General features: G+C 41.3%; 1 protein-coding gene across 1 annotated transcript in view; it reads right to left on the reverse strand.

The window, feature by feature from the left end:
- Nucleotides 1-27201, reverse strand: part of cntn4 (contactin 4) — a gene marked incomplete at its 5' end in the record, with an annotated part of 181972 nt that overhangs the window by 62626 nt on the left and 92145 nt on the right. The window contains 4 exons of the mRNA XM_080728858.1: nucleotides 5800-5950; nucleotides 10883-11012; nucleotides 17561-17700; nucleotides 26748-26932. Of these exons, the coding sequence (XP_080584984.1) occupies nucleotides 5800-5950; nucleotides 10883-11012; nucleotides 17561-17700; nucleotides 26748-26932 (606 nt within the window). The remainder of the gene's footprint in view (nucleotides 1-5799; nucleotides 5951-10882; nucleotides 11013-17560; nucleotides 17701-26747; nucleotides 26933-27201) is intronic.

The raw sequence follows: 27201 nt of genomic DNA on the forward strand, positions 1-27201 counted from the left end.
TTGTTAGCTCCATTCAGTATAACGTATGTTCCTTATAGGCACCTCAATGTGCTCTCAAAATAACACCCATTGTCAAAATGAGGGATCACAACTGCGACTATAGACCATATGACCTTTTTTTTGGATGACGCGGAACTCATAAAACACATTTCTTTAAATAGACCTACAGTACTGAAGTGACTATAGAACAGTGTTAACTGTTAACATATAATTCAGAGGTCTTCAACGTTTTCAGGCCAAGGACCCCTTAGTTGAGAGAGAGATGAAGCAGGGACCCCCACAACCTTTTCATAGATTCCATAGTTTCGTTGTTTGACGGCACAATCCTCCGTGTATTTTGGATTCATGTCAATTCGTGTTTTCAGATATTTAACCACTTGAACCGTCAATACTTAATAAACTTGACCTTTCACTCTGTACTTAGTCTGCTCTTTTTCCCCTCTACACCAAACCTCTTTGCCAAAAATAGCCGATCTACAAGTAGATCTGCTATTTTTGGCTAAAGTTCTCAGAATAAGGACAATAGGGTTCACATGGTTAATATAAAAAAGGAGAAAAAGGTTTCTATCACACAATGATTTGGAGGACCCCCTGTAGTAACTCTGAGGACCCCCTAGGGGTCCCGGACCCTCTTTTGAAGACCCCTGCTATAATTTCAATCATTGTATCTCAATGAGCGGCATCACAGAAAGTGAACACCACAAATAACAACTAATATAACAATAACACACTGTAGCTCACTAACGATGTAAACAAGACAATTACACTTGTGAGGTGGAAAAAGGTGAACCGCATATGATGCAACAGCACCCGGATCAACCCCCAGTCAACGCTGAAAACCGTTTAATAGTTCCCTCCAAGGACAAATACAGTAGCACTCTCAAAGGGGTATAAAATACCTGTAGGCCAAATATGTGCAGAGGTGTCACACTTGATCAAGATAAATACTCAAGGTCTTTAAGGTATATGGTCTTAAATCCAGGGGCCGAGCGAAACATAACGTCAGCACAACCTGGTGACCAGTTCATAAAAGGGGGGATCTGATGTTGTGTGCGGGGCGTGAGTGAGGGGAGGCTAACAAACTTGATTTCCTCCTAGCAGTGACATATTGAAATGCCGTGTTTTTCGGGCTGCTCTCCGCGCCTGACACGGCCCACTTACACACTCATCAGCAAGACCGGCTCTGCTCTGCGCTCTCAGCTGCTTTGTTCCAGCTGATGTCATCTAAACCGTGTCCCTGCAGGGTTGTCTGGGGTAGATAAGACCCCCCCTCCCTCCCTCTCCCCTCCCCTTCTCTGGGCTCCTACGGAGAAAAAAAAAGGGAAGGGAAGGGGGGGCTTGCTGCTATGAAGATGGATTACCCTGCTGGTGACATCGGCTCCCCTCCCACAGAAGCCAATGTAGAGCTCTAACGCAATTAAGGCAATTAATCTTCAACAAAAGGGGTTCGCAACGCCCCCTTTGGATCGTTGCAGATTTCTGAATAGGTGTATGACCAAACCCAGTCGCTCTCACACGCACGCACTGATCTATATCGATCATTGATCGCCTTTAACCACTTAAGCCCTAAATACTTTGTACAATGGCAGATACAGCATACAAGCTCTCGCTGTTTTTATAATTTGGTCTTTAAAGATGGGGTGCCATGATTACTTTCCTCCCTACAACATGATGATCAGGTATTATGATTATACTAGGAGGAAGATTCTTTCCAAAAAAGTGTACAGAAAGTGTTATTTATTTTTTATGTAGCCACACCCACCGGTTCATTAACACATCTGGTGCCAACCCCGAGTTTCCCGAGTTTGTATTGATACCAACGCTGTGCCAACCCCGAGTTTCCCGAGTTTGGGCCGTTTTTGAAAAAAAAAAAAAAAAAAAAAATTCAAATTTTTTTTTTCAAATTTTTTTTTTGGACCTCCAGAAATGTATTAGGCATGATCGCGATCGCGAAATTGCATGTTTAACCCCCATACCAACCCATTCTTTCAAACATGGCAGCCATGTTTGTTTACATCTGAAGAAAACATAATGGCCCATAAATCATGAATGCCTGAACGGATTTCCAAGCGGATTTTTTTGTTTGAAAGCTGTGAACAGCATCTACACACGTGGTGCATCATCTAGGCATGGGCGTGCACTTTTTACACAATTGCACAATTACATGGAAGTCTATGGTAACCATGGCAACGCGAGACATTGAAGAGAAAAAATCATTGCAACATAAGTGTTAAGTATGCCTGGTTGTCAGGTGGGTGGTGACCCAGCTGAAGTTAGCCACACCCACAGTGTTGGGTGTATGGTAAAAGGGGAGGGGATGAGTTTATGACGTCATTAAATCTGTGTTTTTCGACTGGGCATTTTGACTCTGTGGCTTTCAGCTTTCAGGAAGAATCTAAAAATACACAGGGAAGGCAATTTGCACATTATAACCACACCCGGTGGTCTATTAGAGTAAAGTTAACTCCATAGACACGTACACGTTTAAATGTTGTTGTTTTTAAGCATTTTTGAACGTTTCTCCAAAATATGGATGCCAGCATGATAACGCATAACTGATCATAATAATATTTCATGTCTGCAGTGCTGAATATTGCAGACGCTAGCCGACAGGTTGGTATGTGAGGATAGGTTTATTTTCTATTTTTTATATAATGTATTAACAGTTTGCAAATTGTACAGATGTACAGTTGACAATGATTGTTAAAAGGATAACACAAAAATACATAGGGGCTTGGTTCCACTGTGGTACTGAAGCATAATAAACATGGCAGCCCAATAAACTAGAAATGACAACAGCAAGAGATGAGAAGCACTTTCACTGCATGGTTTATCAAACCTTATATGCTAACAATGTGTGATGTGATGTGTACGCTGCATGTGTTTTTGTGTACTGAGTTCTGACTGAAACCGAGTCTGAAGCTGGATATAAAAGGGGGAAAAATACTAATAGATAAGCAGTTAAGAGGGTCCAAAAGATCCCTTTCAATGGCTTTGGCATGAATTTTTATGTTCTGTAAAACCAGAAATCCAGCCTTCGGTGCACTTTGATTATGATGCCAACACCTTTATTTTTAATTGCAAACCTGTGTCAGACCAAAGCCATGGTGGTCAGAGCCAAATACGCCATTCCTGAATCTCAAAGGGACCCTGGACCTTACCAGAATACAGACACCACACCATACTAGAATTCCATCCACCGACTGTCCATTAACATGACAGATTGTGATTATGACAGCAAAGAAACTGATCCACATTTTATAATGTGCCTTTATCATTTCTGAACCATGCAGCCCCCACAAACACAGAATGAAGATTTAACCTGATAGTGCACTAAAGGACTGGGCTAAACGACCACAATCAATCCATCTTTCACTTGCTGGTCTGAGGGAAACGAATGTCGAGATATAAATTGCTCAAGTCAAATAATCCCTTATTTATCACATCCACTGGTCATGTACAGTACAGTACTCACATTATAGTCTAGAATCAAGATTCAAGACTACGGTATAACATCGACTATTGGGAAGCAAGTATAACCAATTAAATAATGTATTGTAACAAAGGACCTCGATAGTATTCAATAGTATGCAGATTACGGAGACACTGCAATTTAATTTAAAAGGGAAATGTGAACTCAGTCAAAGCAATACATTCAAAACAACAAAATCAAAATGGTCTACCTACAACAGACGTCACACAGGGCGACTTGAAGGGCACCAACAGCGAAACCACTATGCAAATTCCCTGCCACTTTGTTTGGCAAGCAACAACACTGCTTTGTGTGTAGGCAAATCCTGGCAAAACTCAGCACCGCAGTGGTGACACCCAATAGGTGACCCCTGTCTGTACTGACTGAGGCTGTTGGGCCAGGCTCTTGTGCCCAACTCTTCACACACACATACACACACACACACGCATGCACGCACACAGGCACACAGACACAGACACAGGCACACGCACACGCACACACACACACACACACACACACACACACACACACACACACACACGCACGCACACACACACACACACACACACACACACACACACACACACACACACACACACACACACACGCCTAATAGCAGGAGGCTACACTCATCCTTTATCTCAGAGGAGCTTGGACAATATGTCAGTAGTTGCACACTTATATGCTTGATTTTTACTTAGCACCGCATGGGTGTTGCACATTGAAAATATCCGATCTACAAGCTCACAACCTGCCCCGCTGCGAGGCGCTGTGATCTTGTAAACCGGAAATTAATCGGTGCGCTTGCGAGCAAGTACAGAATTAAACCTTAGAGGCCTGGTTCTCTTATCATCCCCACTGAGTGTGAAAAGCACCTGATTAGCACTCGAGTTCCACCCAGCAGCCTGCAACCTTGGTGGGAAGAAAACAACGAACAGCACCTATCTGATCCTCTGCTGTATCTGATCCTAACAAGATGTTTCCCCAGCTGCTGTCTTTCCAGGTCTTTCCAAAGCTTTGGTGGGGGGGCAGACCCCCATTCAGAAACACCCCCACTTAGAAACATCCCCATTCAGAAATACCCCCACTGAGGTTAGGGTTAGGGTTTAGGTTAGCCGCAAATTGCAACACTAGATGTTTTATAATCGGATGAATCTAGGGTTGCAATACCTCCCATAGGCAGCCAATGCATCAAAACGTTATTTTGCTATCTGATTGTATTAAACGACGTCAAACTCACCAATATTGCGGCTCTATGGAAAGCTTGGAATTTACTCTTGCTATCTGCAAAGTGTTTGTTTCTGAAAAATCCACCGTATAATTGTTATGATTTATTTTCTGTCAAGAAATCCGAGCAGACATGGTTTATTTATAAGTTGGTTTATAAGTGTTGAACTTCGGAAGCGCTTGTCTTCTATAACGCCATGTCCCGCTGCCTCCTGCATAATGTGACATTTAGAACCAGGTGGTCACAGGACCGTTGAGGGATTTTCCACGAGCGCTTCCAAACTCCAGGACTTAGAAAAAATAATCACCTGAACCAAATTTCTTGGATAGAAAGTAACTCATAACATGTCTACTGTGGATTTTTCTGAAACAAACACTTTGCAGATAGAGAGAGTAAATTCCAAGCTTTCCATAGAGCCACAATATTGGTGAGTTTGAAGTCGTTTAATACAATCAGATAGCAAAAAACTGTTTTGATGCATTGGCTGCCTATGGGAGGTATTGCAACCCTAGATTCATCCGATTAAAAAAAATCTAGTGTTGCAATTTGCGGCTAGGTTTAGGTTAGGTTTAAGTGACACCTCCATTTAGAATAATGGAAGTCAATCTTCTGAATGTAAAGGTCGTTGCACACTGCTGCGTTCTTTCGGCCGAATATAGGAGCGAATTTCGGAGCACGTAAATAAAGAAATCAACCTCACGTTATGTCAATCACGTTAGCACACTGCCACCCGTTTCGTATTTATTTTCGGACCACTGCGGGTCCCTTACTCTATCTATCTCGCTCTCTCTCTCTCCTTGCCCTGAAAAATGCATTTCGCAACGAAACAACGCTGCAGTGTGCAACCAACTTATAAGTGTGAGCAAAAGAAGCAATATGATACGGTATTAATACCGAGCCTTACATCTAGACGGAGGCAACATGATAGGAGCCGGGGGGTGTTTAGGGCTAGATCTTTATCAATAACACATTACCATGGCCCTTCAGAGAGCTGTATCTACCTGGCCAAAACCAATGATAATGCTGGAATGAAAAGAAAAAAAAAGAAAAAATCAAATCCCTCACAATGGTTTTGGGTAGAAAACATTACTGTTGGTACCTGTTACTCTCTCGCAGCGGTTCACTGCCCTTCCTCCAAGAGATCACACCCCAAGGAGACATCTTGGGCTTGCACTCGATGAGCATGTCTCCTCCCTCCTTCACTAGCGTCTGGCTCCTCAGTTGGTAGAGAGAGAAATCTGGGGCAACAGCTGAAACAAGACCAGCATATTAACGGCGAGTGTAAAACCCACACCCACCCATCTCCTTCGCTCGAAAATGCTCTCTTTTAAAGTTATACTTTTCCATTACTGCATTGGGCATTTGCATGATCATAACTAATAAATGAACGACAAATGACGTAAAGATTAGATCTCATATCTTGACATTCTTACAATAAAATAAATAAACATAAAGGCACACCTATTGTACAATAGAACTGTGACATGTACCGTTGCAGATGGACGACGCATGTTAATGGATTATGATTTCATCAATAGTTTTTATTAAGCGACAAGGAATCCATGAGCATGTGACTGCACTTTATAAATAATTTAACAATGAAGGCAACTAATTAGGGAAAATAATCACACATTTCAGTTAAAGTCATGCATATTGTTCACGTATAGATTAGATGTACTTTATAGGTTTAATAGAAAAGGAATGTAAATGTGCATGAAAACGATTTGCAACATAGTAAAAGTCTATGTACATTTCAGTGTACGAATTACGTGTCTACTTGGGTCGCTTTCCACACTCTCAGAGTCACCTTGAAGAGTGTTTGTTTGCCTGTTTTCGCTGAATGTTCGCTTATTATAACATGCCCAGAATAGGGACTCTAGGGCAGTGGTTCACAAACTTGTACTGTAGATCGTCTATTTTCACTACATCTTAAACATTTGTTTTCTATTTTATGGAATTTCCGAGATGTTTCTTTTATTTATTAATGAAATTACTTGAAAATCATTGCATTTTTTCCCATGAAAATCTTTTTGGGGAATGTTTTTTGAAAAAGCTTTTAAATAATAATGATCAAAAAACAAATTAAAATGTGTCCGCGACCCACAAATGTGTCCCGTCCCAGTGTTTGGGAAACAGTGCTCTAGGGTTCATCTGGTTAAATGAACACTGAGGATTTTACTGTGCATGCTCAAGTACACTTCAAAGTGAACGGTGTGTGTGTGATGTTTAATCAAGTTGGCGGAAAGACAAAATGTGCACTCCTTTAATTAACAGGAAATACGTTCCTCAGCTAAGAAAAACAAAGGCAAATGTCATGCTCTTCAGATTTAGCCCACATCCATTTCATCATGATAATTTCCACCATGACACGAATACTTCCACAACCTGCTATAAACACTTTAATTAGTGTCGACCTGCACAGGACTGTCCCCGAAACCACTTAAAGCCAAATGACACTTCAGAAGAGGCTTGCGTAGCCTAGTTACCTTGATATTGCAAAATAATCTCCTCATTGATTTCTGCAGCAGCTTCTGCCAATACTGAGGAGTCAATTTTGGAATATCAATTTCTAATCAACTAAGCGACCATTGAAGACATATCACCAATATTTGGAGTTACATCATGGCAAGGTAACCAAGTAACCTAAACCTCTATCATTTGCTTTCAAGTGCCTATGAAAAGAAAAATATGTTTTTCACACTTTTAGAACACTAGATGTTCAGGGCACTCTGCGGCCCTCACATCTAGAGTCGAGCTGCCCTCACACCTACGTTTTTCCGAATTGCAGATCTGACCGATATGTCTGAGTCATAGTGTCGTGGGCTTTGTCAGAGTACCTGTTGTCTCCCTGTGTGCCACATACTGTATGGAGATCTCTGTATCTGTCTGTCTACCCGTGTACCTTAAATATCCATCTACAAGCTCACAACGTGTTGCATCGTAACTACTTAATAACATTTTTACTTTATCTATTTTTAGTTCTTGGATTTCTTTCTTTTTTGAGTATTTTCTGTGTTCTGATTCATGTATTTTAATTCACCTTATTCCTGGCCCTCTCTAGGGAGGCAGCCATTGCCTTTTACAGAGGGCGCTAGAGAGTTTTTCCCTGTGTGCTGCTTCAAAAACATTTTTTCACTTCCTCCCAAGTCTAAGAACAAGAGATCCCAAGTAAGGAAGTGACAGGCAATTGTCTGTTGCCAGATTTTGAAACAAGCGGCCAGGTCTATGAAAAATAAGCCCAATAGAATTAACTAGGCTCAGTTTTACTACTTTACATTTACATTTACGTTTGAAAATAGCAGATCAGCAAGCTCACAATGTCTTACATTGTGACACATTGTGCGCTTGTATATTTGCTATTTAAAAATATTGAGGAAATAAAAACAAAAATATTTTGAATATTTTTGAAACATTTTAACAACACAAATATGTGTGGAGGTCCCTGGCACCACATATTTTCATGTGGGGGTCTCCGACTGTGGACAAATATGTCAATCTGGGGTCCTTGATATGAAAAGATTTGGGAACCACTGGTTTAAAAAATATTAGAAAGTAAGCCCAATAAGCAACACTATTTTTTAAAAGACACAAATTGCTTATTATAAGCAGACATGGCAACACATGTTCATTCACTTTAATGCAAGGACACAGGAAACCCAATGATGTTTTTCAGCTTCTTTCAGGATATGAACAGGAAGCCGGGGGCGGGGCGAGGAATAAGATGAATATATTGCTGTATATGAATGTATATTTCTGGATTTCTGTTGATTATTGTGTATGTATGTCGGCTACATTTAAATTGTACTCAATTGTACTCAGTGTTGAAATAAAGGTATGGTGATGATGACATGTTTGGCATTTTTCGCCTGTTATGGCACGGCAAAAATCAGGACGTTAGGTTGAAAGTTGTTAATAAAGAAATTGTAAGACTTTATATTAAAGGTGTAAGGAGTAGTTCACCCCCCAAATGACCTTTTTCTATTGATTACTCATGCCATGGAGACTTGAGTTCAATAATATTCTTTGTTTTTTGTCGCATTCCTAAGACAAAAACTAGAAAGAAAAAAAAAGTACCCTGACGGTTTCCCCATCCACTGCCATTCATTTGGGTCCCCATCCAGGGCCATGCATCCAGGTCCCCATCCGGAATCAATGGGGGTAAATTTGCTATAATCACATTTTTGTCTTAATATAAGACAAATAAGACAAATACATCAAATATTACTGAACTCAAGTCTCTATGGCATGAGTAATCAATAGAAAAAAAGTCATTTTGGGGTGAACTATCCTTTAAGGCTGGGTCTATAATGCATTATAACCACATTTATAATGCATTATGATGCATTATAAATGCAATTATAGGCCCACCCTTTATGTAAAGTGTTACCAATGACTTGTGTCTTTGGAATGGAATCTTCCTGAAGTGGAGCAGAACAGATGTGCTGGGCAGTGTTGAATCGGTGTGTGTCCTGACAATGATGAGGCATTGTGCTGGCTGAATGGTGAGTGAGAGCTTGCGGCCAGCCCAGAGAGCAGAGTGACAGTTTGACAGTGCAGATGGGCGAGGCTGGTTGAGCGCAGCAGTTCTGGCATACATCACTGTCACCCCAACGCTTTCATCTTATAATGAATGCTTTTCAATTAGTGGCCAATAAGAGAGAGGCCAGAGGTCATCCCCTGGTATTGAGCATGGGAAGAGCAAACTTGAAAACAAATACACACACACATACACACAAACACTCGTATGCGTGCGGCGATGCTGTGGCCTGTGGGTGCCCGGGAGCTCGAGCACCCACGGGAGATAGCGAGCACCCACTGGGACTGCGCCGGTCGGACGGTTAAAATGCGTGCGCACTGTGCATACCCGGTCTTAATACCACACGTGATTATCAAGGATATGTCTGTCATTCATACTGTCTCTCTGTAATCTTCAAAGTCCGATTATTAATTCCTTATGCCAATTGTTATCCTCCACCAATAATCAGATTGCACAACTTGAAATGTTGCCTACATTTACTGCTCTCGCTTTCTCTCTGTTTCTCTTTCTTACTCTCCGGCTCCGACTCTGACTGACTCCGAGAGAGTGGGAGAGAGAAAGAGAGAGAGAGAGATCGCCCAAAAATGTCTCGCCTCACAGACAGCACTCTAGCCTCTTCATTAAGGTTAAAACTGTGTGTGTCGCACAGCTATTTGTGGAGCTGGGTGCACAGATTGGCAGATGTGAACAACTTTGTACACGTGTTAGGGTAGGCTATTCGTACCAGAAGATTGCGTTGTGCAATTTCATAATAGCTCTAATAGTTGTAATACAACTGGTACCTGAAACGGGTGCAGTGCATGCACCAATTGCACCATCGTATGACAGTTCTTTTTCTGGGATCGCACCGAGGCTGGATTGGGACATACATTCGGCCCTGGCATCTTGGCCCAGACCGGCCCACCACAACCGACACGAACCAAACACAGAAGATCTACAAGCCCACAATGCGTCGCAGCAGATGCGTTGTGGTCTTGTATGCTGTAAAACAGGGTTCTTCAACGTTTTCATGCCAAGGACCCCTTAGCTGAGAGGGAGATGAAGCAGGGAACCCCTCTACATATTGTATGTGTGATGGAGATTCTCATCGATTTCAGACTTGTTTGACACTTAACCACATAAAATCTTAAATCGTCGATACTTAGTAAACTTGACCTTTCACTCTGTACTTGGTCTTCTCTGTTTTTACCTCTACACCAAAGCAGATCTACAAGCTCTCAACGCCTCGCAGCGTTCTCCTCAGAGTATAGGGATGCAAGGGTTCAAGTTGTTCATTTAAAATAAATATCCTATCACACAAGGATTTGGTGGCCCCCCTGTAGTAACTCTGAGGACCCCCTAGGGGTCCCGGACCCCCTGTTGAAGACCCCTGCTGTAAAATGTTTGAGACTCCTGGGTCACAGTAGCCTATGATTGGGCTACTAGGCCAGTATTTCGATGATAGTAAAGCCAGTGGGCCAATGTCTCTTTGCTCTGTGGGCCGGTGCTATTGAAGGCCCACTTATATAGTCGGCCCGGTATGCCAGATGCCCATTCCACCCCTGGGTCGCACTCAACCAAGTGGACACACACAAGTACATATCCATATCCACACATGCTAATACATACACACATGCACACCAAATTATGCAGTCTATAGTCTTACCTATAACTCGAAGCTCGGCATTGGAGTAGACCTCGCCATGCTTATTACCAGCCACACACTGGTACATTCCTATGTCAGCCAGGGTCAGGCGGCTGATTGACAACACCCCATTGGCCACCTGTATGCGCTCCTATGGACATAGAGACACATGCCTTTAGAGTATGCCTTATTCCCCGTGCTCATCTACATAAAAGTGGCCAGCCAGTGGGCCAGTGAATTATGGTCTGGAAGTGACAGACGTGGCAATAAATCTAGGTTTTCATCACTAATGGAGGGAAGGGCTTGGGTGGATGGAGGCAGGGTAGCAGAAAATGACCCTAATCAATCTGCATGTTTATGAGAGTGAAATAAAACCATGCCCTATTTATATCTGCGGCTGCACCACAGGGCCTGTTTCCCCTTCAGCACTGCAGGAGTATAGGGGGCAGGGAAGGGAAGGAATATCGTAACATCTGAGGTATGCTGAATTGTGAAAATTGCTTTTCTGATAGGTATGCTGTATACATACTAAGTGTTGTATGCACTTATGTCCACACACACTGGCTTCTATTTCATCTGCCTGAGCTGTTATGTATCCCTTTCCCTGTCTGACTGAAAGGAGAACGTTTGTCTGTCTACTCACTGGAAGAGTGAGGGTGAAGTGATGGAGTAATGAAGTATAAACTTGACTTGGACACTTACAGTAGGGCTAATTCATACTTCATTGAACAACCACAAACAACAAAAAGGACGAATTTTCAACTGAAATAATAGTCTTTATTTTGTTCATATTACAATAACAAGGTTGTTCGATGAAGTGTTTCTCAAATGAGTACTTAGGGGTACTACAGTAGTTGTGTGAGTGTCAAATTGGTATACATATGAATTTTACTGTAATGTTGAATTAATAAAAAACATTGAAAAAACTTGAACCAAATTAAATAAAAGCTTGACTAGCACAATTGTTATTGAGTTCAAAGCAATACTTTTTGCCATTATGCTGCTTTACAGACATCAAAACTGGATTTACAAATGTTATGGCCACAGTTGTTTAAAATGAATATGCTCAGGAGGCACAAACTGCAACGCTTTAACTTCATTTCTTATTTGCAATCTTATATTATTCAAAAGGTGAGTTATCATTCATTCATTGCATTATATGTTAGCTATGGTTTTCTCTTACAGTTTTCTAAGCAAAATGTTGACTGGAAAAGGCGGTACTTTGAGTTACTTGGTTTCAGGGGCACTGAAACCAAAACTGTTTGAGAACCACCATGTGCAGTATAAACTAGCTGTTAATCCTAAACATTTATCCGTCTTCAGTTTTTACTTAGGTTCCCTCGCAAATGAATTTTAGATCCTAATCAGTTCTCATGTCTCCCTTCAAACTATGTCAGGTGCTGTCTCCGCTTGCCCTTCATCTGCCGTGTTTTCCGCAGGCTCACCCATAATTGCATTAGATTCCATTTCCATAGGGGTTTTCTGTGAGGGGTCGAACTCCAGTCTCAGGGGATTAAAGTACTGCCATGTGAAAAGCCTGTCCTCATTGAAAGATCACAAACTAATCCTGTGTTCGGGCAGGTTAGAGCGCCTGAATTTCCATATAGTGCTCAGTGGCTCCGGTTGTGCTGGGGTGAATATGCCTGCTGGCAGGAGGGGGGGTAAATGGTGTCCTATCAGTCCGTGCATGGAAAGCACTCCCGTTTACGGCTGCTATTAATTAAGCATGACGTTCCTCTTAAATCAGCAGTTTCTCATGCAGGGGACCTGGGGGTGCCATCTGTACGCCGTATGCTGAATTAAAATGATTGGCAATGTCATTTGCCAACAACAGTGGGCTGCTTTAGTTGATGTACAGTATGACAGTATAAACAAGTACAACAAAAGGATGTCTTGAATGACAATGTGTTGTGGTGTTTATTCAAAATAAAGCCCAATTCTGCGTAGATTGATTGCTATAGTGCTCTTACAAAGTATTAGCTCTCTTATTACCCCCAAAACCTTATAAAGGGCACAATGAACACATTATTTTGATATTACTAACGGCGCCGGAGATTAGCTGGTAACAAACTAATGGGACAGACACACACACAGACGGACGGACGGACGGACGGACGGACGGACGGACGGACGGACGGACGGACAGACAGGGGAGAAAACATACTGTCCTTTCCAGTGCTTTGTTTTTCCTAAGCTTTTAGTATGTTGCAGTATTTAGCATACATAGTAACAGAATCCATTGAAATCTATTCCATCAATTATTTGGGGTTTCAACCATAATACTGACTATAGGGTTTAACATTTGTCCAGGATTTAGCTCATTTTAAATCCCAAAAAGTGCCCACTAGAAAGATATGATTGGATACGTTATCCCGTCACCGCGTCCGTGGGGGCTCGCTTGTCATCAGAACTTCAGGACTCGCTGGACCTTTCATCCGATTGGACATTACAGATCAAATTCACATCATCCACCACACTGGAGAAATTCGGTCTCTCTGTGGCTGCGCAATATGCAGGACTGTCAAGCAGCAATGGATGTTCTTATTCATTTTCCTTCCACATATCTCAGTAAAAAGACGTTTTCTGTGCTCACTTGTATGTATAAAAAAAAACTAAATACAGATCACAACGTAGCAGAGTTAAAGATGATCTTTGTGTTGCAGTGAGCAACATTGAGCCCAGACTAGCGCTTCTCTGTTCAAACAACCAAGCGCAAGTGCGCAACCATCCCACTAATTTAGAATGGTAGTTCCAATAGGCCTACACTTCATAAACCGTCACAAAGTGCTGTCAGATGTTTTAATGCCGGTTAATATATATTGTGTGGAAATGCAAACCAACAGAGTAGGCTATAGTTTCACATTTTAAGTAGGGTATTTGTTTCCCCCCATTTCTTTGCTGGAGAGTTTCTCATGTAAAAACGTTACAAGCATAATTAATGCAACAATAAGAAAGTAAATGAGTCATTACCATATCATCTGTCAGTGCTTATTTTCTCCGCATCACTTTAAGAAGTAGCCTAGTGAAAACAGACGATCTACAAGCTCACAACCGGCACTTTGCACCGCGTTGTGAGGTGGTAGATCAGCTATTTTCCCCGGGATCCTGGGATTAAACCCTAATACTGACCTATTTAATATTGGATTAATTACAAAGAGACCACTAGGGGGCAAGGCCAACTTGATTGCGATGTTTTTTGAAAACCTTATGCCCTTACCTATCACCAAGTGCACAATTGTTATGATTTTTTACATCCCAGATAATAGGCTGTCTAAGCTCCCAGCAGCCATCGTGGACGTCAGTCACGCCATCTTGAAAATTAAGCATTTAAGGAAGGTGTATTTTCCAAAATCTTTAGTGTGTTCTTAAAAATGTCCAGAGGTACCAGAATCAGTTGAAACAACATTTGCAACATTTCTTCCATTGGAGATATAGCCATTTTAAGCTCCCCGCAGCCATCTGGGACGCCATCTTGAAAATTACGGCTTTCTGGGAGGTACATTTTTGTGCCCAATACTACCAGAATCCATTGAAAACCTTTTTGTATACATTCTTTGAGAGTTAAACCATATGACTCACCTACTGTGTGAGACTGAACTTGACTCTGAAAGCTGTGAAATTAATATCACAACTCTAGTTCTGCAGTGTCCGTTGATTGTGATCTTACATAGAATGAATTGTATCACCATTGTTTATATTGACACTAGTACTAGTAGTACCATTTATATTATAACAGCTGACGCTACCTGATGGCACCTCCTGTGGGGAAAGGCTCGATATTTCTACGTGCCATTAGTTTGACTAAGGTTTAGGGTTAGGTTTTAGGGTTAAGTTTGGGCATAGTTTTACTGAGGTAAGGTTAGGGTTTGGGTTAGGTTTAGGCATAGTGGTTAACATTCACCCGGATAGCATTCACCAGCGTCGGCAGGTTAGCATTCACCAGCATCAAACGAATGGGATGTTGAAGAAATGCTACGTCGCAATATCGACACGCTCCCCCTCCCGTGAACAGCTACCGGGAAGAGAGGCAATAGGCGGCCTTCCAGTGGTATGTCCGTCCGCTGTCGTAATAGCATGTCCACCAGAACATCTAGAACACTTTAACACCAAGCAGCAGTGCAAGACTAAGAACTTTATTTCCTCTGGTGATCCAGCCTAGGACATACCCACGGACTGGTTGTTGGAGGGTTTCGACAGCTGGGATGCCCAAAGACACGCCAGAAAGGCTGGCAAAGTATTGTGCTGTCTCTGCTGCCATTATACTGTACCACTACTTATGACCATGGAGTGCTGAGTGACATGCTTGTTGTATCATTCATGAGGACATATCCATGAGTTTGTGAACGTAACCTTTACTGCTCTTAAAATATGGGTGTCCCTGTATGCTTTCCCTGTGTGTGTGAACATAAATACTGTAAATGGTTAAAATGTACATGTGTGTGTGTGCTCAACAGCACCACTTGAAGGTAGGTCACCCAGCGGTATTGCAGCTGTTGGTACTGCATACATAGGGACAGACCTACACACTCAGTCAAACATGGGGGAGCGGTGTGCACCACTCAAAAAAATCAAAATAACAGTAGCATGTATCCATCAGTTACTGTTAGACAATCAGCAGCAGGATTAAGTGGGATGAGATGTCCCAATGAACGGGACAATAAATAAAGGTCTTGATTGATTTACTGTAATGAAAAACAACAAATGGTGTATCCTCTTCCTGCAGCTCCCTACATCACTGACCTTTACCTCTTCCACTGATTAAGCTGCTGTGGTTAATGGTGACATTTCAAACAATGTAACACCTTTGCTGATTAATCCATTTGCGTGTGCATATCCACTTATTATTGTCATGTATTGGGATAGCTCTGGTCCATAGCATTAGTGGAGTTCTCCCTAACGCTATGTTCGTCTACCTCCGCACCTCCTTGGCAAAACCGGAAAGAGCACTTGTCTCATTGGGTGTTATTCAGCTCTGCGACGTTGGAAGCGCTGTTTCGTAAAAACAGTCTTCAACCAGGAAGAGTGTCTCCATCAGGTGGATTATATTTCATTTCGCCCTAGAAATGTATTTTAAGCGTGTGGTGGGGGGCTCAGACTGCGTCCACTAAGTAGAGTAAGCTTTCAACTCCCCACTGATACATTTGGTTTGGTGAGGGGCGAAACAGTTTTTGTTATTTTTGGACCAGACGAGCAGGTTTTCCGGTTTTGCCAAGGAGGTGCGGAGGTAGACGAACATAGCGTTAGGAAGAACTCCACTAACTAGAGCTGGACCAGAGCTAGTATTGGGACAGCCTTGTGCCCCAAATTCAACCGCATCATCATTTCTAAGCCCTACGCACCTGCTGCACGCACTGTAGTCAAAATCAGTACAGAAAAAAATATGAGATCTTCTTTTTTAGGTTGCTTTCTGCTATTCTTGTTCTAATTCCCCCCTTTTTTTGTCTGCGTAAGCATGAGGTTGAAACAGGGGGTACGAGAACGGCACGAAGCGACGCGTTGTGAGCTTGCAGATCTGCTGTTTTCACTAGTTTGGTCCCCGGGCAAACGTCTAATTTCTCTTTTGGGTCTCGAGCTAAAGAGTTAATTTAAAATGGTTGTGAAAAGAAGAGATTGTATTTCTCACCATGAATACTAACAGATGTTCTACTGTATATGTGTACTGCACAAACTAGTATGTTCTGATAAAGCTTGTGGTAAAAAAACATTCCACCTTGACTTTGCAGATTGTTCATTATTCAGTGCTGAGAGTAAGCCTAATCTGACTTTATGAGAAAAACCTTTTGCTGTTAGGAGCGTTGCCCCTGGTAACAATAAAACTGGCTTTGTTCAATCCAACTACATATACAACATCTAAGGATTGATCGATACCCTCCGGTGTGTTTGTGGCCATTTTTGCATAATGAAGGAAATTAACATAAAGTTTGTTTATTTATCAGGTCCAATATGTGCCCATCATCAATCTTCTCTAAATAACCTGGCTCTAGCATTGCCCAGTGGCTAAGACATAAGAATATTAAATCATACTTTTGCAAAATGCCTTAATGAATACTCGACAACATAGCTTCACTGCCATTAAGTTAGATGAACACGCACGGGTGGTTGCAGTGTATGTTGCACATAATAAGCATGCTCATACACATTATACATGCTCATCTCTCATCCCAATAGTCATAAGGAGGACAGGAATGGGAGAAAAGGTGCAAGACTGAATGTAGGATACAAAGTACGGTATGCTTCCACAGAGACTCTCCCTTTCCTCCTTTGGTGGCACAGGATTAATGATGGCTCTCCGGGAAGAGAGATTTAACAGAAGATTAGGGCAGCTCTTACATCACTGTGCTTTCAAGACTAGCATGAAATACTTGGCTTGTTTACAGTTAAGTCTTTGAACACACCAAAGGATAGAAGACGCGGTCTAAGTCCTGACAAATATGCAGTATATTTGGCAGGGCTGAAGTGCATATTGCATTGCTGCGTGGAGGAACTGTGTTATAATATGGACCATAATTGCATGGAGATTTGGTAGAATAGCTAGGTAGTAGTGGAGCTTTGATGACACAGGGTTCCTCATTACCGTTCAGGGACTCAGAAACATCAAATAGGCAATTAGTATTTGAGTCACAACTGTTTTGCTGCCAACCTGGGCAGCAGAAGTTAATCTGGCATTATAAAGTGCTAGCAACACTAAGCATGTCTTACCTCCACAGGCTCCAGATTGTCTCCATTTTTCATCCACCGGTAAGAAGGTTTGGGCTTCCCTGTGGCTTTACACTCCCACACCAACGGGTCATCAATAGGTTTCTGCATATCTTCAGGTTTTTCAATGAGATGCGGTGGGGCTGGAGAATTCAAAAGAATATGACAATTAATTGAAATAACTGATTAGAATCATATGTTATGAAGTTAAACAATGTTTGTCTAAAAATGAAATGATGCATTGTGTCTTGATGTGTCCAAAGTAGTGGTTGTTCGACGCATTATAGATAGAAGAAAGTTCTTTAAAGTGAGTGCTGTGTTTTTGAGCGGCGTTAACCGCTCCTACAGTACATCTGGCATGGTCTGTTTTTCTACGTATATACAGTATGTATGTACGGTATGTATGTCCCACACTTGGCTCATTGGTCAAGCTTCGCGGGATGCTTATTTTTTTTATGGCTCAATGTTTATTTTGTTTTATATTTTTCATATTGAAATTAACTCATAAAAAGCTCACTGTATGTTTTATTTTATTTGTCCTGTAATCTCTGTATGTTTTGGGTGATAATTCATTCAGTTTATTACAATTTTGTATTTGATTGATTGTACTAGAGGAAGCTATTACTTGTCTTATGGTATCAACATTTATTGGAAAATCCAATAAACAAAGTTTAAAAAAAGAAAAAGCATCACTCACTTCACACTGGGTGTGATTTTCTACATAGAGTTGGTCATTTTGTGTAGATTTAGTCAAACATTTGCCTTTAGTGTTTTCAAAACATGGTCAATCCATTTATTTAGTATGTTCACAATACATTTAACACCATAGGTCGCTAACAAATGCTACCTTTGAACTGCATTACTAATGATGCAATAAGGCAGTCTCTTGTTTGCTCTCATAAGACATTTCTTTGCATAATACTACATTATTTCAATAGCAATAAACATTTTAAAACCAGCTAGCAGTTCACATTCATACATTATTTGGCACAAAAATCCCATTCACAGTTTTCAAATATTTAGCCTGAAAATTATGCCACAATATCAAAGTCTATTATGCAAGACTGAAAGTGATGTACATCACAAACTAATGTATTAGAGTAGCCGTGGGTGGTACCATAAAACACTTCCATCCAATACAGTTTGAGTAAATTATGGTATAATTATACAGCAGCAGCATTGATCCTTACTGTGTCATGCAAGTAACTCAAGGCTAGTTAACGATTTAGGAAAAAAAAAAAAAAAAAAAGAAGGTACATAAAAACAAGATGGATTTACTCTCTCCATAGCTCTATACATTGGGGATGATGTGTAGGTCAAGACACTATCATCTTATATCACACAAGGCCGCTGGCAGGAGAAGAGTAATGGCAGATCGCACTATTCTATTCTACAGACCTTACCTAATGCCATACTCAAGGACTGACCTTTGAGATGACTTTTCAGTAATAGAACATACAAATCCTGCTCTAATTGGCCTCTGCTACAGCACGCCTCCAAGTAATTCCAGATAAAACAGTGAGAAATTCAATGGTTGATTGCGAATATAATAACCCTACAGTGCCACGTGTGCTGGATTTTGTGTTCCACTTTGTATGTGGTTGTGAGTGGATTGGAGAGAGAGAGGGAGGGACACAGACAGACAGATAGAAGGAGACTGAAATAGATGAGGTGAGGTAAATGTAGAGTGCAATGTGTGATTGTGTATGTAGTTCAGGGAAAGAAATTCAACATCAGTTTTTACTTACGGTATATTTAACCTCTAAATGAATATTGTGTGTGTTTTTGTACATCCATGAAAATGCCATTTGGCAATCCAAGGTTGCTGCACAGGTCTAGTGGAAGTCATGAACCACCGTCCTAAACCCTATCAGTCCCTCAAGGCTCAAGTGACTTTTCAGTTTTCACTCTGCATTACATATCGTCGTTGTCGGGTGAAAACCTTGTATGTCCAAAACCGTTTACATTTATTATTTTAATGATTTAAACTAGTGAAAACAGCCGATCTACAAGCACACAACGCCTCGCACCGCGAGGCGTTGTGTGCTTGTAGATCGGCTGTTTTCACTACTTTTGTGCGACGGCCTTGCATGATGAAGCAGGGCTTTACTTTGCGAAAGAACATACACAGTTGAAACCTGGAGATACGAGGTTTCCACCCGACAACGACAATATCTTCACTGAAAATAGCCGATCTACCGTACATGCTCACACAACGCGTAGTGAGCATGTAGAGCTGCTATTTTCTGTTAGTTTCCCCCAGAATATGTATCCTGGGGTTTAAGTGGTTAACATTTCACTAGTTGGGGTGTGGAAAATCTCTCACCATCCAACAACAAACGCAAAATGAGCTGCACCCCCCTTTGTTCTGGTCTTCAACTGCAGCTGGATGGAATGGGAACATTCAGGCTCTAAATATTCTGTGAACACAGGAGGATAAATCCAAGGCGTTTCTTGACTCTGAGGTGAACTTGTCAAATCCTCTGCACCTTCTTCTCAGTGTGGAATTGAAGTGCTATTTTTGGATTACAGGGAGGCCGGGTGTTTGTGTGTATTGCTTCATCGAAGCGTATAAAAAGGCTACACAGAAATGTGCATACAGTACATCAATATTTGTATCGATATCAATCATATCATCTATGACCACAACCACACATACTGTACCTGGGCAGAGAGATGTGTGTGTGTGTGTGTGTGTGTGTGTGTGTGTGTGTGTGTGTGTGTGTGTGCGTGCGTGTGTGCGTGCGTGCGTGCGTGCGTGCGTGTTTGTGTATGCCTGCAAGTGTGTTGTTTTCACCGCCAGAAGAGATAGCAGAAAGCAGAAATCTACTCTGAGACTCCATTATCACCAGTCATTTAGCATCACATCCATCCGCGGAACCGCAATCATCCACCCGAGCCCAGCGGCAGCCTGCTGCACCCACCGCACCTTTCAGGACCATGTAGTTGTTTTTTCCCCTCTCCCCTCATTGTCAGGGCCCTCACCCGCTGTGAACGTATCGACTCTCAGTCAATGCTTAGCAAATGAAAGCGGGCAGCCCATCTCAGCCTGTACACTAGGCTTGGTGCACACAATCGAGCCAAACATCGGCTGGCTAAAGCAGAAATTGTAGGATTATTTTTCTTTTCATCAGTGATGTTGCTACCAAATAGAGCAGGTTTAGGGAAAACCAGAAGGCAAATATGAACCGGCATCCGTTTCTTCTCAATGACATGAGAAGGGGGCACGGTAGTGGAGTCGTTAGTGCTGTCGCCTCACAGCTAGAAGGTCCTGGGCTTGATTCGCCGGGGGGCGCTGTGGGCGCTGGGGGCGTGTTCCCTCCTCCGCGTCATCAGCACCCACACCCTAGGTGGGGTTGGCAAAAGGGCCTTTCTGTGTGGAGTTTGCATTTTCTCCCTGTGTCTCCTAGGGTAGATAGCCTCACAAAAATATGGAGGGGAAAGGAACTGGTTGGAATAACGTGTTCCTTACACGCGCTACGTCCAAACCGGGGAAATCCCCACTGTCAGGTGAAAAGAAGCAACTTGGACTACATGCATAGAAGGAAGCACGAGGTCAGTCCGTTGTCTCCCCAGGTGGGGCAGAGGGAGAGCAGAGCCCAGGATTACATAGGCAATTGGCACTGGGTGAAAATGGGTTACAAAATGGGATAAAAATGATAAAAAAAAAAAATAACTTGAGAAAAATAAATTGGGGTTGTATGCCTATTTGCATGGATCGCGAGTAATGTTAGGTAAAGTGGCCTACAAAGTTATAGTAAAAGTCAAACATTTTTCAAATGAATTTCAGAAATATTCAAAAAAAGAAATCAATCAATCAATTTGAAACATACAAATAGTGAAAATAACAGTGTCGTATCGTGATTCGTGGTCCGTATTTTCACTATTTAAAAAAAATGTAAATAGAGCTTAAGCATTTTTATTCTACCTATGAGGGCGGATTCTGCAAATGCATTTCAATGGGAATGGAGCTTTTTTTTAATTGTATCTGCGAATGGCAAGAAACCACTCTGTTCCCATTGAAAAGCATTGGCAGAATCTGCCCTCATGGGTAGAATTAAACTTCGGTGTGACCGTGCCCTAATTGGTTAATTCATAATGTTTTTTCTGGGGAGACCCAGAATTTCTCTTTTGGGTCTCAAGCTGAAAAAAGTTTGGGAACGCCCGTTTTATTCTATACTTCCTGAATCCGCTAGACCCTGATTAATACTGAAACATACAGTATGACTGTGTCACATGCTGAAAATAGGTGATCTACAGTACAGGCTCACAATGTGTTGGCTATTTTTGTTGTGTAGAACCAATCTACGCCGGATATAAATATAAATATATAAAATATAAATATATAAAACATAAATATATAAAACATACTGTAGTTGTGGTCTAGGCAGAATCTGAGCAAGTGACAATGCCGTCATTGTGTGTTCATTTATTTATTTATACATTAAGTGTAATTTCACAAATTTCCTTTTTGCAGTTATTTTGAAAATGTGTCCAGATTTATTGAAAGGCCTATGAAAGCACACCATTTATTTGTCTGGATAAAATATAAGAAATCTATGACAATATCGTCACTAGTTTAAAATGTGTATGTTTTTTTTCTCGAAAATTAAAGCCCTACTTCATCATACAAAAGTAGTGAAAATAGCTGATCTACAAGCACACAAGGCTTTGCGATGCGAGGCGTTGTGTGCTTGTAGATCATCTATTTTCACTATTTTAAATCGTTTTTTAAATAACAACAAAAAAAGGAAGGTTTTCGAGATACAAGGTTTCCACCCGACAACGACAATATGTAACTGTCAGTGACAGCCACCATAGACACCGTTGCCTTCATGTCATCCATGCAGACAGACAGCCACGATTTCATACTTCTGGGGCGGCAGGTGAGATACCCTTATCGTCAGTGTCGGGCAGAAACTTCCTACAGTATCTTCAAGTTTCAAATTTGCATGTTTTTTTTTTTTTGTAAATTAAAGCCCTGCCTCATCATTTAACACCGTTGCACAACTAGTGAAAATAGCAGATCTACAAGCGCACAGTTGTGTGCTTGTAGATCGGCTATTTTCACAATTTATTTTTTGATTTTTATTACAAAAGGCTAATAAAAAAGGCTTTGGACATACAAGGTTTCCGCCCGACAACAGGCGTTATTGATTCTCCCCATTGGCTTACACTGCTGACGAATGTCTCAAAGGCTTAATTTCCAAAGGAGTTCAAAATAAGATTACAGATTGTTATCACCTCCTGCAGACAGGGGGGGGGGGGGGGGGGAGCGAGAGGAACAGAGAGGAAGAGAGTGACAAAGCGCATCAGAAAGGAAAGCAGACCTGTAGCAAAGAGGGACAAATCAGCCTTGGCTGTTGACAGCAGGCTCCCGGGCTCTGCTGTATAGTGGTCGAGGGTGAAGTGCATCCACCGCGGAAGGCTCTTGTAAATAATGGAAAATTGTGAAACGCCCTTAGATGAGTTATTGTTGACAGCTGACACAGCATTACTAAAGGGGGATGGGGGTCAAATGACAGACAGAGCAACTTGGAAGGAAACCAAGAGATGATCCATATTACTGTAACCAAGATAAATGGACACAGCACACGTTACTATTTGTGACTTGCTCTGTCTTGGTGAGATTTTAGCCTTTAGTTTAACCCGCTGGATGGGCAGCAGTGTTTTGAACTTTAACATTATTGATCACAATGCTAACTGTCTGTATGTATCATGCTATTCTCAAGCCTCTAGTTTTTGAGTCATTTGTGGTGTAAAAAAGAAGGTTTCCCCCAAAATAATAAGAATTTGATTTGTTGAAGTATGTGGGGCTGCAAATTATAACACTGTCACAGTCTGCTTTGCTTTCCATCAAATGTCATGATCAAAACCATAGACCACCTTTTGTGAAATGGCTACACACAAACAAAAAGCTTGACACATTGTGAGCTTGTAGACCTGCTATTTAAAAATCATAAACTAACACAATAATTTTATGGAAAAAAAAACAAAAAACACTGAAGCCCTGGTGCCCCGTGGCAGTCCCCCTGGGGGCCACAGACCCCACTTTGAAAGCCACTGACCAACAGTAGCTCACATATTTTGAATGAGTGCAAGTAAATGTAGACACCATTCTCTGGCTTCATGCTTATGTATAATACAAGTAATATAATAAGCAGACATTCTGTATTCTTCAAATGTTCTACAGGACCCTCTAACTACCATCCAATCACTCCCTACTGACAGATGAGATGCCAACAGTAACAAACACATCAACCAATCATGCAAACTGAATACTGTACAGCATAACAAAGACAGTGATTGATGATGTCAGGCTTGTGCATAGTACAAACGTTTGTTGTGAAGCCTGTTTCGAAGATAGTCCAACATTTTAAACATGTTGCATAAAAGCATAACTTGTAATTTTGGGGTAAAATTTGCCTGGTAATTGGTAAACCATCCCGGCCACGACAAATGTGAATTCCTCAGAATTCTGCGGAATTGAAATGGAAATGTGAATTACCAGGCTAGTCTAAAATATAGAACGTTTTTGTCGAAAAGTTTCAAAAATAGCTAAAATAACAGATCTACAAGCTATTTTTTGCTATTCATCATACGAGAAGTATACTGTACGGCTTATGTGGTTAACATGTTTGAATGACACAAGTGTGTGTATGCGTGCGGCCGTGCGCGTATTAGAGGTGTCTCAGCCTGTGTCAGAAGTAAGAAGGGGGGGGCTCCAAGAAAAAAAGGTTAAGAACCACCGGACTAAAGTTACAGAAACATGCAGAACCTGCATGTTTCTGTACCTGCAATATTTGACATTTTGTTATTTCCGGTGTAAACAATATCTACAGTGAAGTGCCCTATAAAGAGGGAATGTGACAAACTACTTGTCAAGTTTGCTATCAGTTTACAGGTTATTTTTGCAAGGAAAGCTCTTTTTAGATAAATAATGCCACAAACTCACACATTACTGAACAAGGGTGGAGAATACAAAGTATCTACAACATCCAATATGAGTCAAAACATTTAAAATGTGTATATATAGTAGTAGATATGTTTATTTATTTTACTAATCATGCTACTTGCACCTAACACAACTAACAGCCCCTGCACACAAAAAGGCACCATGTTCCACCAAAGTGTTTTACAATACTTTGGCTCTCATCCATTACTGAGCTTGTAGCTTAAACACAGCATTTTTTGCCCTACATCTATTGTGCGTTGGTCTGATATCTGAAGAGTTGTTGCTGTGTGTGTTCTCAGGACACAGTAAATTACTTGGATGTTAGAAGTGCTCTGGGGCGAAAAGTGTCAAAAGGTATTCTATGTGTGAAAACAACACGCTCTAAACTACTAGAGCAGCTAAACCGTGGACCACTGATCTGTGCCTGAGCTGTGATAAGTGTGATATTACAAGAGAGTAGCGATGTGTTACTGGTCAGTGGTCAGGTCTTTTCAAGCCGCGATCGAAGACCCACCCCTGTTTTTTGGTCTTCCCAGTGTCTCTTCCAGCCCCCAAAAAAACCCAATGGTTGTTTAGGCTAAAACCTGTATAAAACCGTATTATGGACCAATATTTATATAAAATATATATTTTGAAAAGCATGGTGTGGCCCCTTTAAACAATGAGCCATTGCCAAATAGCCAACCCACAAAAATAAAAAAGAAAAGAAAAGAAAAAGAAAAACTATTAATGTATTAATTGCATCAATTAATTAATTTATTCATTAATTCATTCATTAATTGTTGCAAGAAATATGAAACACGAGAACTGTTGCCTACTGCATTTTATAATTGCCTTCAACGTTTCCAGAACACTTAATCATTAGAATTGACATTCAACTAAAATGTCTAGAATTAGACACGCATCAGCATGCCAGGGTGGATGATTAATCTACAGTGAAACGTTCACCTTTATGGTCGTGCAGAGCACCTGCACGACTCTGGCAAGTGATGGCTGACTCAATTATTCAAGTGAGCTCTGTAATGTTTTAATGACAGTGGAGAGATTGTATAAACGCGCAAAATCTAAAAATACAGCCATTAAGAGAAATATACTAGATTCATGCGTGATATACTGCATGGCTGAATCTGTGAATATACAGCATTATGGTCCTCTGACCAAAAATATACAATGGCACAACAAGTATGATTAAACATACACGCAGCCCGACGAGTTATTTTTGCAAGTGGGTCATTAAACATGCAGCAGAGGGTTTCCAGGAGGGAGAAAGAAATCCCTTTGGTCTGGATAGCCTGAAGGCACATGCTTTAAGAACAATGCAGTCTCATACAGTACACTGGTCGCAACTGTCCATTTGGAGTCCATAAAACTGCTTAAATAGCCAGACATAATATGGACATAACATCATGCAATCATTAACAATAGTGTACTAAATGCCATTGGCCGTACTATAGAAGGGAGCTGAGTCTATTTCTGTTTCTGCATTTTGGGAAAATGCAATTTTCATATACACTTTCATTTTTACTTTCATTTAAAAGAAATGTGACTTTTGTGTAAAAAGTATTTGTGTGGAAAAATTGTTAATTTTTCATTTATTTTCTATTTAAACCAATGATTCAAATTAGCCAGTAATCTTTCGAAGGTGCCAGCATTTACACCAGTATGTCACCTTTCTGCTATTAATAATTGTGTATGAGCCAGTATCAATCTCATTTCAGAAAGGACACTCCCTCGCTTTTTGGTAATAGCAATCATGGCCCCTTATTACCTGCATTCTACAGGACAGATTCCAACTCCGTAATATACGAGACGATGAATAATTCTGGTAACCCCCTTCCTGCTCATCCAGAAGCTCTGGTGCAGATTATTTATCAGACATATGTGACTCTAGTCTAAGTATAGTACAGTTAACGGCTCTGATCTCCAGTCAAGTTCGTTGTCAATCATGATGCCATCTGCTGGAACCTAATACAACGCTCACCAACAAGGTCATACCCAAGGGCTCAGCCTCATCCGCATGACTCCTTTAATCTGGATAAAAATATTAGAGGCATCATGGCTGACAGCCTTTAATCATTTTAATGTCGCATACAACAAATATGTACGGTACAGTGTTCACTGACACTGCTATAGGACTAGTTATGTGTGCCTTTGGTGTCGCTCAGGCTCAGTATGCGCACATCTGACATGCAGCCCACTCTGGTCAAATATTCATGCACTACAGGATCAACCTACCGTAGAAAGAGAGCTTTCCTTTTACGGTGTTCATCCCACGGGAATTCTCGGCCACACATTCATACGTGCCAGCGTCCTCCTGCTGGAAGTACGGGATTTCCAGGACACCACTGGCTTTCCTCACGTCCACTTTCCTGGCAAAGGGGACTCCGTCTACCCGCCTCCAGTTTATAGAGGGGACAGGGCTAGAGAAATGAAATGTGAGAGATTCATACGAAACGATGAAGGAGTAGACAGAACACAAGATTCATACGTTGAAAGATCTAGCTTGCTCATAGAACACAATAGGGCTATTGCAGTAATTGGTTTCCACCCATACCTAGCTTTGACTGTAGTGCACACACAGTGTTATAAAGAAAACCCCAGAAAAGTTGCCTTTTAACTCATTCTGTGCCAAATGCCCAAAATGGCTCCAAGGTAGCTGTGCCCTGATTTTGTATGTTTTTCTTTGCTA

This window comes from Nannobrachium achirus (assembly GCF_963921795.1).
Source record: "Nannobrachium achirus genome assembly, chromosome: 6".
In the NCBI taxonomy this organism is placed as follows: domain Eukaryota; kingdom Metazoa; phylum Chordata; class Actinopteri; order Myctophiformes; family Myctophidae; genus Nannobrachium; species Nannobrachium achirus.